The sequence below is a fragment of the Oryx dammah genome, unplaced genomic scaffold (assembly GCF_014754425.2).
Source record: "Oryx dammah isolate SB20612 unplaced genomic scaffold, SCBI_Odam_1.1 HiC_scaffold_8, whole genome shotgun sequence".
In the NCBI taxonomy this organism is placed as follows: Eukaryota; Metazoa; Chordata; class Mammalia; order Artiodactyla; family Bovidae; genus Oryx; species Oryx dammah.
In genome coordinates, this window is record NW_024070192.1 from 52,052,265 (window position 1) to 52,065,249 (window position 12,985).

At 34.6% G+C, this 12,985-nt stretch overlaps 1 protein-coding gene across 3 annotated transcripts in view; it reads left to right on the forward strand.

Annotated features, from left to right (window-relative positions):
* The window catches only part of TRIM37 (tripartite motif containing 37), a 145,258-nt gene that overhangs the window by 4,504 nt on the left and 127,769 nt on the right, over positions 1 to 12,985 (forward strand). For 2 of the 3 annotated variants that reach the window (XM_040244177.1, XM_040244178.1), the window contains exons 3-8: positions 4,816 to 4,856; positions 6,387 to 6,503; positions 7,519 to 7,606; positions 8,664 to 8,786; positions 10,268 to 10,391; positions 11,220 to 11,287. In XM_040244177.1, coding sequence (XP_040100111.1) covers positions 4,816 to 4,856; positions 6,387 to 6,503; positions 7,519 to 7,606; positions 8,664 to 8,786; positions 10,268 to 10,391; positions 11,220 to 11,287 — 561 coding nt within the window. Of the gene's footprint in view, positions 1 to 2,893; positions 2,971 to 4,815; positions 4,857 to 6,386; positions 6,504 to 7,518; positions 7,607 to 8,663; positions 8,787 to 10,267; positions 10,392 to 11,219; positions 11,288 to 12,985 lie in introns of all 3 variants that reach the window. The other variant, XM_040244179.1, reaches the window with a different exon arrangement.

The following is a 12,985-nucleotide window of genomic DNA, read 5'->3' on the forward strand; positions in this document are numbered from 1 at the left end:
CATATCCTGCTGTTGTGTTATGTTTTCCAGTAATGCCATTCTTTTTTTTTCCTCCCAGAAGCCTCAGATTTATTGCCTGAAGGATAAAGTCCAAGAACATTAACTTTGTATTCAGACCATCTGGATAATCTGGTTCTAACCTTTTTCTTAGAGTTGTCTTGGTTCCCAAGTACACCATCCATTTGTTCATTCATTCAACAGCTATTAATTGTATGCCTACTTGGAGTTAGGCATTGACTTCTCAAGGAGTTGGCTTGTTTCATAGTTAGGATATATACAAAAAAGTAAATAGCTATGTTGGATATCCTTCATAGCATAAAGAAAAATGAAATTGGTTAAGGGTTTAGAGTAGGGACTTTGAGAGGGCACAGGCAGGTTGGTAGCTACTTCAGGTTCGGTAATCTGGGAATGTCTCTGAGTATATGACATTTGAGCATTGACCAGGATGAAATGGAAGAGTGATGGAAATATCTGGGAAAGAAGGTACCAGGCAGAGAAATCACAAGGGGCAAAGGCCTTGAGAAAGAAATATGTTTAGCGTGCTGAGAAATAGCAAAGAAACCAGCGTGGTTGGAGCAAAGTAGACAGAGGGAAATGAGCCTTGGTAAAGACCTTGGATTTTAAGTGTGCTGCTATCCATTGAAAGCTTTTGAGTGATTTGAAGGAGTTGATGCTATGAAGGCTTTCAGTCTGGCTACTGTGTGGAAAGTAGACTATTGGCAGATGGTTGAGTGAAGAGAACAGTCAGGATGGGCTTTATTAATGAAAGGTGAGTGGTGGTTTAGACCAGGATGGGAACACCAGAGGTGGTGAAAAATAGGGCTTTTCTGTTGTTTTGAATGTAGAATCAGTGAGTTTTCATACAGATGGGATGTGAGAATAGTTTTTTATAGCATCTGGATGAATGGTTTTCCATTCTGAAGCAGAAAAAATGGGAGGAACAGATTTGGGTAGGCTATAAAAGTTGTGGGTTTTTTTTTAAAACTTTTAAATTGTTTTAGTAACAGTACAAAAAACACTGTTTTTCCTAGTTAGAGTGATATGGCTAAGTATAGTTCTGTCTTAAACCAATTTGTGACCATGGTACTACTGTTCAAAATTTTGGACTAAATTCAGTTTATTACAATATTTGTATTTTTTAAATCTTAAAAAAACTGAGATATAATTCACATACCATAAAATTCACCTTTTCAATGTCTAAATAAAGTTTTTCTTTGAGTATGTTAAGTTCAAGGTGGTTATACATTTAATTGGAGATGTTGACAGTTGGAAGTATGAATCTGGATTTGAAGGATGGATTGAATTATTGGCATATAGTTAATATTTCAAGGCAGGGGACTAGATGAGATCACTAGATTACTTCCAATGGGAAGAGATTTTTAGGTCTGAACTCTGGGTCACTCAACATTCAGATGTTAGGGGAAGGAGGATTCAGCAGAGTGTATTAAGAAGGAGCCAGGAGTGAGACATCACAGAATTCAGATGAGAAACATGTTTCAAAAAGGAGCGATTTAGCTGTGTCATATGGTTGTAGCCTGGGAAATGACTGTTGGATTTGAGAATAAGTAGGTTTTTGATGACCCTAATAAGTAATTTCAGTGGTACAGTGGGGGAAAATTTGATGTCAGAGTGGGAGGAGAAAGAGACAGTAAGTATAAAAACTGTCAGAATCTTACTGTAAAGGGGAGAAATAAGGCAATGAATTGAAGGGGGATGTTGAGAGTCACCTTTTGGGAGAAGGTTTTTAGCTTGCTGGGACTAAACCAGTAGAAATAAATAATGATACTAGAGAGACGAGGATAATTACAGAAGCAAAGTCCTTGAGATGTTGAGAACTCCACACAGCCAAGTTGTAATATTATTTATTTGAATGCCTTCCCTTCTTTTCCATCCCATCTCTGTTCTTTTGAACAGAACTTGAACTGTCTCTGACAGTCCAGATACTGGTGTTATTTTAACAAACGAGCATTCAGGTGCATGAATAAACTTGTCTGAAGTCAGCTGGTAGTCGGTGAAGGACTGAGAGTAAACTTCCTCCCTGGCCAGCGCTCTGCCTAGGGCTATCTGGGGCCTCCACACGTGCACCAGACGGCAGGAACATCGGCTGTGTTTTCATTTATCTCCCTACACTCAGCTGATTTTTTCTCAATGTCTGTTTCCATTTTGTATTTCCCCGCCCCCCCCTTTTTTTTTACTGACCTCTTTCTCATCTAATTTTTAAAATTTATTTTTAATCCCCTCTTGATTTTCCAGCATTGGTAGCAATTTATTTGCCTATAATTATTGACTTTGTTTTGACATACAGTAAACAGCACATATTTAAAATATACAATTTGATAAGTTTTGGCAAATGTTTACATTGAAAAGCCATCCCTGCAATCAAGATAATGAATATGTCTGTAATCCCCCAAAACTTCTTTTCGCCTCTTGGTAATGCCTCCTTTTGCTTGTTTTGTTCTCAAGCAACCAGGAATCTGCTTTCTGTCACTTTAGATAAGTTTGCATTTTCTAGAATCTCATACAAATGGAACCTTACAAAATGTACTCTTAAGGGTTTGGCTTTTTTCACTCAGCAAAAATTATTTTGAGATTCATCTGTGGTGTTTTAACAGTACTGTTCCTTTTTATTGCTGTAAAGTGGCATTCCATTGTATGCACAGCCATAATTTGTTTATCCATTCACCTATTGATGGACATGAGTTGCTTCTAGTTTTTGGTGTTTACAAAGAAAACTTCTATGAACATTTGTATACAAGTCCTTGAATGCACTTAAGCTTTCTTTTCTCTTGGGTAAATAGAAATGAAATGGCTCAATCATATGGTTGGTGTATGTTTAACAAATTGTCAAACTGTTTTCTAAAATAGCTGTATCGTTTTACATTCTTACCAGCAGTGTATGAAAGTTCCAGATCTTCCATGTTAATGCCAACACTTGGTATATTCAATCTTGAATTTTAGCCATTCTTACAGGTACGTAGTAGTAACTTAACTTTTCCCTTGAGATCAAGAAAAAGACAAGGATGTGCACTTTTATTACTTTGGACCATTATACTCTCCCAAACCCTTGGTAACCACTATTCCTTCTTCTCTGGAATCCGGCTAGTCTATGTACCCCATATAAATGGAATCAAAGAATATCTGTTCCTTGCTGTTTATCTCTGAGCTGTCTATTCTGTTTCATTGTCCTTACATCAGAACCAGACTGTTCTGATTTACTGTAACTTTGTAGTAAACACTGAAATCAGGAAATGTGAGTCCTCTTAACTTTGTGAAAAGTTTTCAGGTTTTCACCGTGGAGTATCATGTTTGTTGCGGGTTTTTTATGTATTGTTGTTGTTGTTCGGTCGCTCAGTCATGTCCAACTCTTTGCGACCGCATAGACTGTAGGACGCCAGGCTTCCCTGTCCTTCACTATCTCTCATTATTTGCTCAAACTAATATCCATTGAGTCGATACCATCCAACCATCTCATCCTCTTTTGCCCCCTTTTCTTCCTCCCCTCAATCTGTCCAAGCAGCAGGGCCTTCTCCAATGAGTTGGCTCTTTGCAGCAGGTGCCAGAGTATTGGAGCTTCAGCTTCAGCATCAGGCCTTCAATGAATATTCAGGGTTGATTTCCTTAATGATTGACTGCTTTGATATCCAAGGGACTCTCGAGTCTTCTCCATCACCACAGCTCAAAAGCATCAGTTCTTCAGCGTTCAGATGAGGCTAGAGAGGTGTGGGTTGAGACTGCCTCTGGAGGAGTGCTATGACTTTAGCAGAGCATTGTTTGAGGGAAAGAAACGTGACCTCAATCTGGCTTTGCTCAGGGATCAAAGAAATAATGCTCCAGGTTTTTAAGAATGGAATCCTTTTCCATCTGTTTTCTTTGTCTTGCAGCTTTGTTTTCTGCTCTGTGAAGTAGATTCCCCCTGTTTATCTTCTGTTGTTCTTCAAGGATTCCTTGGGAATTTTATTTCTGAGTTATTTGACTTTAAAAAACTTAGGTTCTTTCATAGAAACAGGAAAGAATAAACAAATAGTGGATATTGGGGAGTACATAGCTATTGGATTATATATTTATTTACCTCAGAACCTATTAACCAGGTAAGTAAAACAAGATACTTAACCACGAAGCTATTGTTTTTGGAAATGTATTCAGGAAATCTTAGCATCTTCTTTGTAGATGGTGTAAAACTGCTCCCTATCCAGTAATAACTAAAATGGTTATAGTAATAGAATTTGAGATTTAGTAGAGATATTATTCTTTTATAAAACCTTTTTAAAATTATGAGGAAACCAGGATATGTAGATGTTCAAATTGTTGAACTGTAGAACTCTTAAGACAGAGTTTTGCTGTATTGCTTATTTTATATATTTTTCTAATTTTATATCCATAATGCATATACTTTACTATTAGTTTGCTTTTCAGAAAGGAATTTAGTAGTACCTTAAAATTCCTTGGAGATTTTATGATGAGTCAATTAGAAGTAAATCATAGTGGCTTGTTTTGGGGTGTGGAAGTGACAGTGTTGTTATTATTTTTGTGGAGATTATTTTATCATCCCTGTGAGATCCAGACTCCTAGGATCACTTTCTTTTCCTATGAGAGAATAGCTTCTTAATAATTATTTTGGGATGAGTTCTGTCCCTTTGAAAATTTATTCTTGTCACGATGATAATGAGGAGACACATTGCCTGCTATTCTGTAAGTATCTCTATAATTAATGCAGACACTAGAGAGGTAAACTCATTAATTTTGGTTTGTAAGTACTCAAAATGTACAAATTAATGGTGTTTCTGCAATCAAAATCTAATTCTTTTGCCTCCTTAGCGCTGGCTGACAGAGCAAAGAGCCCAGTGTCCTCATTGCCGGTAAGCATTTTACTATGATTGTGAATTTGGAAAGTAGTGAGGTGATGGGGTCAGAGTGTGCCCTGATACTCATAAAGTTCTTTCTGCAATCTGCTACATTTATTCTCTTTTTGAATACAGTTGAGAAGAGTATAAGCAGTCTTATCTGTCTGAAGAAGTGCAGACCAATTTATCTGACATAGAATTATATAGAATATATTACATTGTTTACCTTCTTTTGGAAAATCATTGTGTAACTTCTAAACTTGCCTTTTGTAACTACAAAAAATAATAAAGTTTCTGTTAAAAAAAATCCATAGCTGAATAAAAAGGCTTCTGATTCTGATACTCCCCAGCTAATCTTTTCATAAATTAACACTTTGAGAAGAAATTGTTAGGTTTGGTTTGTTTGTTCTTTTAGACATCTATCTATGTATACTGATATGTGTGCCTAATAATTTTTTCTTAAAACACAAAAATGATATTTTGTTGTTTGCTTCTTTTTTCCATGTAAAATATAGTGGTGCCTTTATTGATGGTATGTACACATATGTCATTTAAAATCAATGTTTGAATAATAATCCACTATAATATTAGACATTTATTTGAGCTTATACTGGAAGATATTTAGTTTGTTTCCATTTTTGGTTATTTCAGATGATGCCAGATTTCATTGAAGGAAAGGGCTTTTTACCATTTTATGTTCCTAATAATAGATATTGAAAGTACCTTTTCATTACATCCTTGCTAACACTGAGTTACTGGTCTTTTTTTCTTTTTGGTTATTCTGCTAAGTGAAAAATGGTATCTTGTTTTTAATCTGCTTTAAAAAAAATAATTGGAACTGAACATCTGTTAACATTTTTAGCCATTTATAATTAATTTTTTTCTTAAACTGTCTCTTTATATCTTTTGCCCATTTTTCTTCATGTGTAATTCTTATTTTTCCTATTAACTTTTAAGAAGATCGGAACTGTCAAATAGAACTTTCCATGTAATGGGAATGTTCTCTAGTGTTGCTGTCAAATGTGGTAATTGAGCATTTATAATAAGTCTAGTATAACTGTAATGAAATTTTTTAAGATTAATTTGAATTTTAATTTAAAGTCACATATGACTAGTGGCTATTATTTTGGACAGTAAAGCTTTAGACTAAGGAATTGAGAATTAAATTTGTAATCTAAAATTTTTTTATTCCTTTTTAAAAAAATAAATAGTACATTATTATAAAAATAGGCTGCAAACCATACTTTTTATTATGTCTTTGTTACTATTTTGATAGTAATTGGTATCAATATGATTGTGAGCTCTACTTTGAGGAAAGTATTTATTTTTTCTTGATTGATAATTAATTTTTCCAGCTTTGTTGAGATATTAATTGACAAAATTTAAGCTATACAGTTCTGAAAGGATTCCTCCTCATTGAGTTAACAGATCTGCCACCTCAGTATTTACCTTTGAAATGTGTTTTAGAAAAGGATCTTAAATTCCTGAATGAGAGTATATGTATGTGTGTGTATATATATATATATATATTTTTTTTTCCTCCAGTGCTCCACTCCAGTTACGAGAACTAGTAAACTGTCGTTGGGCAGAAGAAGTAACACAGCAACTTGATACTCTTCAACTCTGCAGTCTCACCAAACATGAAGAAAATGAAAAGGACAAGTATGTCCTCAGTTTCTTTGTTCAGGTGTTTCATAGGTTGTGCTACATGCCTTTTTAAATGACATCACTGAAAGATTGCTTTCAGTTTCATAGGTGAACACTAGGTCAGTTTTCTTCTGGTGTGGGGATCTCTGTTTGGAAAGACCCTCTGACAAGCAGGGGCTCCTCTCGGTGCAGCGCACAGGCTTCTCATTGTGTTGGCTTTCCTGCTGTGGAGCAGGGCTCTAAGGTGCGCTGCTCATTGGTTGCCGCTCATGGGCTCTAGAGCTTGGGTTTAGTAGTTGTGCACCGGCTTAGTTGCTTCACAGCATGCAGTCCTCTCAGATCAGGGGTTAAACCTTTGTCCCCTGCACTGGCAGGTGTTTCCTATCCACTGTGCCACTAGGAAAGTCCTTCTTCTTTTTATGATGGCCATGCTAATCAGTATGAGGTAATATTGTGGTTTTGATTTGCATTTTCCTTATGAGGATGTTGAGCATCTTTATATATCCATTTGGCCATTTGTGTATATTCTTTGGAGAAGTTTCTGTTTTGTATTTTGCCCATATTTTAATTGGTTTTGTTTGTTTGCTTGGCTAGTGCTAAGTCGCTGCAGTCATGTCTGACTCCTTGTGACCCCATGACTATAGCCCACCAGGCTCCTCTGTCCATGGGGTTCTCCAGGCAAGAATGCTGGAGTGGGTTGCCATGCCTTTCTCCTGCTTGACTAGGGTATTTGTTTAATTATAGGAATTCTTTATATAATTTGGATATTAACTCCTTACCAAATACAGAATTTGCAGCTATTTTCTTCCATAGGTTGCCTTTTTACTTTATTTATTGTGTCGTTTGGTATACAGAGGTTAATTTGATGTAGTCTGATTTACACAAGGGCCATGGGAGTTCATTCTATATTTCCTGAGATATAGTCATTTAAAAATGACTGACTTATTTGCCCAAACTTAAGTATTTGTTGTGGTAACTATGTTCCAATTTTAATTAATTTATAACTGTACTTTTTTTTAATAACATATAGGTGTGAAAATCACCACGAAAAACTTAGTGTATTTTGCTGGACTTGTAAGAAGTGTATCTGCCACCAGTGTGCACTTTGGGGAGGAATGGTAAGAGAAGCAAATTCAGCATATTACTTTTAGTTGGAGTCTTGAAAGCACTGACATTTTTGTTTGATTTAGAAAGTAATATCATTTTACTCTGTTATAGAATGAAAATTAAATGTATCTGCTTCATAGCAGAATGTATTGTATCTTTTGTTATTCCAGAAAATTTTCTTTTGTGGGAGATTTTGGTGTTGATGTTCATTCCTTACATAAATATTTGTAAAATGTATATTTATTTGCAAATCTTCTGCTGTAGGATCAAGGTCTTTTCCTTAATCTGATACACTGGTCAGTTGATCTGATATCCTGGCTGTGATTTCCAAATCTAGTTTCTTTAAAATGGAACAACAACTTTATAGGCATTTGTGAAACAATATGAATGTAGACATTTAGATCTTATGATTTTTTTAAAAAATCTTCTTTTCTCAAGTACCTTTCTAATTTATTCATTTGTTTTAGAGACTGGGGGTTCAGTGATGAACACAACAGATATCAAACAGCTAGTTCTACACTCACTTGCTGTTGTGAAAAATATTAGAAATAAGTATACAGTGCTAATGAGAGTGAGTGACCATGGGACCTAACACTGTAAGCCTGAGTTAAGCTCCAAAGGATGAGTAGGAGTTAAGTGGGTGGAGAATTTGGAGAGAGTGGAGGGAAGAGAATTATTTTTGAACGCGGAGTTTCTTTGGCAAAGGGCTGGTGGGAAGAAGTTTGAGGACATAGAAGAAGGCTACTACTGACCAAGAGAAGAGTAATAAATAAGGTTGTGTCAGGTGGTTTTGGCCATGATTAAGGATTTTGTTTCTTTAATGAGTGAAGATTTCTAGATAAGTAAACGTTTTGCTAAAGTCCATTATCTAAAATCTTGAAGGATTTTCTTCCTGCATGGGCCAAGTGATTTTAAGCAAACTCTGGCCTGTTGTAACAAACAGGCAGAAGATATAATTCACTTGAAATTATTTACTAGTTTATAGTATCTGTAGAGTGTTAAGAAAGGAATGTAGATGAGATATATGAAAATGTTCTAAAACTACTCATTACTCATTACTTTAAATAGCATAGTGGACATACCTTTAAACCTTTGGCGGAAATTTATGAGCAGCATGTTACTAAAGTGAACGAAGAAGTAGCCAAACTTCGCCGACGCCTCATGGAACTGATCAGCTTAGTTCAAGAAGTGGTAAGACTACTACTACTAAGATCAGTATTTCTTTTATAGTTTATAATATATGTACGTATATATTTTTCTTTTCTTCTAATTTTTTTGCCGCACCATGTGGCGTCTTAGTTCACCAGCTAGGGATCCAGCCTTTGCCCCCTGCATTGAAACAGCATTCTTAAACCACTGGACCACCAGGGAAGTCTCTATGCTAAGATATATATTTTTTATAATATAGATCAATCATATGTTGAACTCAAGATTTGAAAATTTGATAAGATGTATTTATAGTTTCTCTCACTAACTTCAAACCAGCTGAGGAATTGCATCCAAAATTCCTTGCCTCTTCTGAAGTTGGAGCCAGAGAATTGCCTGTTCTTACACAAAAATAGGGAATCAATGAATAAGTTCAATGAGCCTATTTGTTACAGAGTCAATTACTGACTTCTGAATAGAATCAGTATTGACATTTTATAGTCATTAAGTCATTTATTCTTTGGGAGAGTTTCTGCTACCACAGAATGAACTGTTTCTGATCTTCTGAATTAGAACTGCAAAATTGAAAGAGTAATATTTAACACTACTCTTTAGATATTGTCTGGGTCAAAAGCTCTGGTGACTTACTTACCATTTGTGGTAATATTTCTATGGGAAAATATAATAAGCATCAAACATTTAATAGAAAATACACTTTTGGAATTTATTTTGTTTAAAGTTACCAGATTGACAGTTATTAGTGAGGTTTGTGGACCATTCCTAACGTAAAGATGTTTTTATTTTACTCATGCACGAATCAAGATCAAGATTATCATTTTTATAACATTCTTTATATAGAAAATAATGTTTTTCAGTTACATGTATGCTGCACAGTCATTTTGGACTATAAACAAGTTGGATGTCTTCCATTTGGCTTTTATTTGTCTATGTTTTTCTCTATTGTTTTCTTTTGATGACATTTTAATTTGAGCATTAAAGAAGGTATTTTGTTGGTAGTTTGACATTCTCACTGCTTTTGCTTATAATAGTAAATGTAGGAAAGATTACTTTTTATTTTTGGTGGTATGCTATTTAAAAAAGCTATACTATCCAGTCTTTAAAAACCTTATTTTTTTCTTTCTGAGCTTAGTTCTGAAAAAAATTTAAAACTTTGTAGATACGGTTTTTCAAATTTTTCATTTGTTTTACAGTGATGTGAACTGACCTTAGTGTACTTTTTGTTTTTGAACAGTGATTTCCTATATGGTTAGGCTTTGTAAAGCAGTTTTTTGTAATTACATATCTTTTCTGTTTAACTGCTAAAATATTATATACTTTATTATGTTTTAATTGTTTAAAATTTTTTTCTGAGTTTCCTGTTGTATTTGAACAATTAAAAAGTGTTATTGGCTTATAGTTTTTAAAGAGGAAATTAAATGACTTTAAGAATTGCAGTGATTATGTTAAAGTCCATTTACTTCTGTTTGAATAATTCAGTTAAAAGTTTTTACCTGTTTATTTTCTAGGAAAGAAATGTAGAAGCTGTAAGAAATGCAAAAGATGAACGTGTTCGGGAAATTAGAAATGCAGTGGAGATGATGATTGCACGATTAGACACACAGCTGAAGAATAAGCTAATAACACTGATGGGTGAGTTTTCTTGTGTACGTGGGGCTTTGAACCTCCTTGAGATTTGTCTTAGAAGAGCAAAAGTTGATAAGTTGTAGGTTGGGGAAAGATTGCTTTAAAAAAAAATTCTTCTATTGATTGTTCCCTTGTGTCAGTTAACATTACACCAAATTGATATGATTTCTGCTAACATCATGGGATATGCTTCCAGCTCCTCAGACTTTGTGATTTACAGAGAAAATGGTCTGATTTGGCAAGCATGCCTGTACTATTATCTTTTTTTTCCTTAATCATGTAAAGCAGTTTCTTTCTTCCTTTACTATATAATAATTCATTTATCCCTCCATGTTTCCAGCTTCTTTGAGACTGTTTTCCTCTCTGGGCATTCTTTTTCATAGGTTTCTTTTTATTCAAAGAACATACCTCTTGCTGACATTTAATATACAAATGGTCCACTTACTACATTCTTCTTTTTAGACTGCTCTTAAATTTGGGGGGAGGAATTATTTCAGAATGGTTGATTGATTAAATACTTTTGTACATCTTTATATTCCTTAAGAAGCAATAACATTAATTTCATTACAGAGTATTTGTCATTATATATTTCTTAGAAGGATTTAATAGAATTACATTGCATTTTGTCTGTTACTGTAGTTAGTGTTGGTTCTGAAATCCTCTTTTCAAAACTACTATAGTTAAAATTCTGGGAAATTTTTAAAGATAGCTATAATGAAGAAGTTTTGCTTACTTGAGATTGATTTATTATTATTGAAGATGTTCAATTAAAGTTAATTTCATTTTCGAACCAATAACGAGCCTGAATGTTCATCTTTTGCTATTTTTAAATAGGTCAGAAGACATCTCTGACACAAGAAACAGAACTGTTGGAATCCTTAGTTCAGGAAGTAGAGCATCAGGTAATGGAATATTAAATGACATGAGATAAAAGTCTATCCTTTTTTTGTTCATGTAGTTGAAAAGTTTTTTGGTTTTGTTGTTTTTTGACAGTTTATATAAGGTCAGAGATCTGTGGATCTGTGTGCTGTACTAGGGATTTTTTGAAATAGGAATCAGCTGATTCAGTTTCTGCATCATGTTTGGGAACTAGGTAAAAAAGAATTTTTTTTTTTAATATTTATGTGTTGGTTGTGTTGAGTCTTAGTTGCGTCGTGTGGGATCTGGTCACATAGATTCTCTAGTTGTGCTGTGCAGAGTCAGTAGTCCGGCCGGCAGGTTGGTTACTCTGGCATGTGGAATCTTAGTTCCTAAGACAGGAATAAACCTGTGTTCCCTGCACTGTGAGGCAGATTATTAACCACTGCACCACCAGGGAAGTCCCAGTAAAATAAGATTTATTTTGGTTTTGCAAAAATGGAATTATTTTTATGGAGAATAGTCAATAGGAATCAAAATCTGTAGATTAAAATCTTCTGACATTGACTTAATTGGTGACTTCAAGATACAAAATTATTGCCAGTTACTAACATGTTGTGATCCTTAGGCTAAAATTAGCATTTTTATTTATGAAGAAAATTTTTATTCAATACCAAATAGGTAGTAAGTGTTGTTTTAGATGCTTAGAACACAGCAGTGAACAAAATGGCAAAAAGAAAAAAAATCTGTCCTCAAAGACTTTATAATTTTAGATTCAGGGTAGGTAGGGATAAAGTCTATAGTGAATGAATAAATAAAATGAATTAAATGTATAGATATTTGATATATTTATCTGTCTTGAATTTGGTTTTTAAGATTCTTTAATTGTTGTGATACACAGCTGTCTCATGCGATTGTTCTCTTAATTATCATCCTGGGGATTCCCTTCATTTCTGTTTTAGGTTAAATCCTGTGTTTCCTGATTCCCATGGCTTCCTGCTCTTGATTTACACATTTGTTTTGGAGTCACACTTCCTCTATGGCTTTTATGAAACAGTAATCAATAAATTTTTTGAGACTACATATCTAAACATCCGTTTATTCAGTCTTTACACCTGATTGATAGTTTGGTAGAATTCAGTACATAAATATTTGTTTATATATTGTTTTTCTCCGCAGTGTTTCATGCTGCGTCGTTTGGGGAGTCTCACTTTCCTGAGCAGGGATTGAATGTGGAATGCTGGCAGTGAAAGCACGGTGTCTTAACTACTGTGACTGCTGGCCTACCAGGAAATCCCCCAGTATTCCAGTTCTTAATTGTGCATGTTGTTCTAGAGAACAGAGATGTTTCTCTCCAGAGAACAGTCAAACAGCCATCTGCTGGAGTGATGGGACAAATGTTTTAAACCACCTGTAGTGAAGTAGAGGTGGGATCTGAGGATCTGTGCAGTGTTGTTGAAGGATAATTGACCAAAAAAATAAGCTGCATGTATTTAAAGTGTGCAATTTGATAAGTTTTGACAAATGTATACCCCTGTGAAACCATTACCATAGTCACAATAGTAAGTTTATTCCTCCAAAATTCTTTGTGCCTCTTTATAAAACTCTGGTTCTGCTTCTTCCAATACTTCCTTCTCCAGGTAACCCTCAATCTACTTTCTGTCATAGATAAATTTGCCTTTTCTAGTGTTTAATATAATTGGAATCTGACCTAGGCTCGATCGCTGGGTTGGGAACATCCC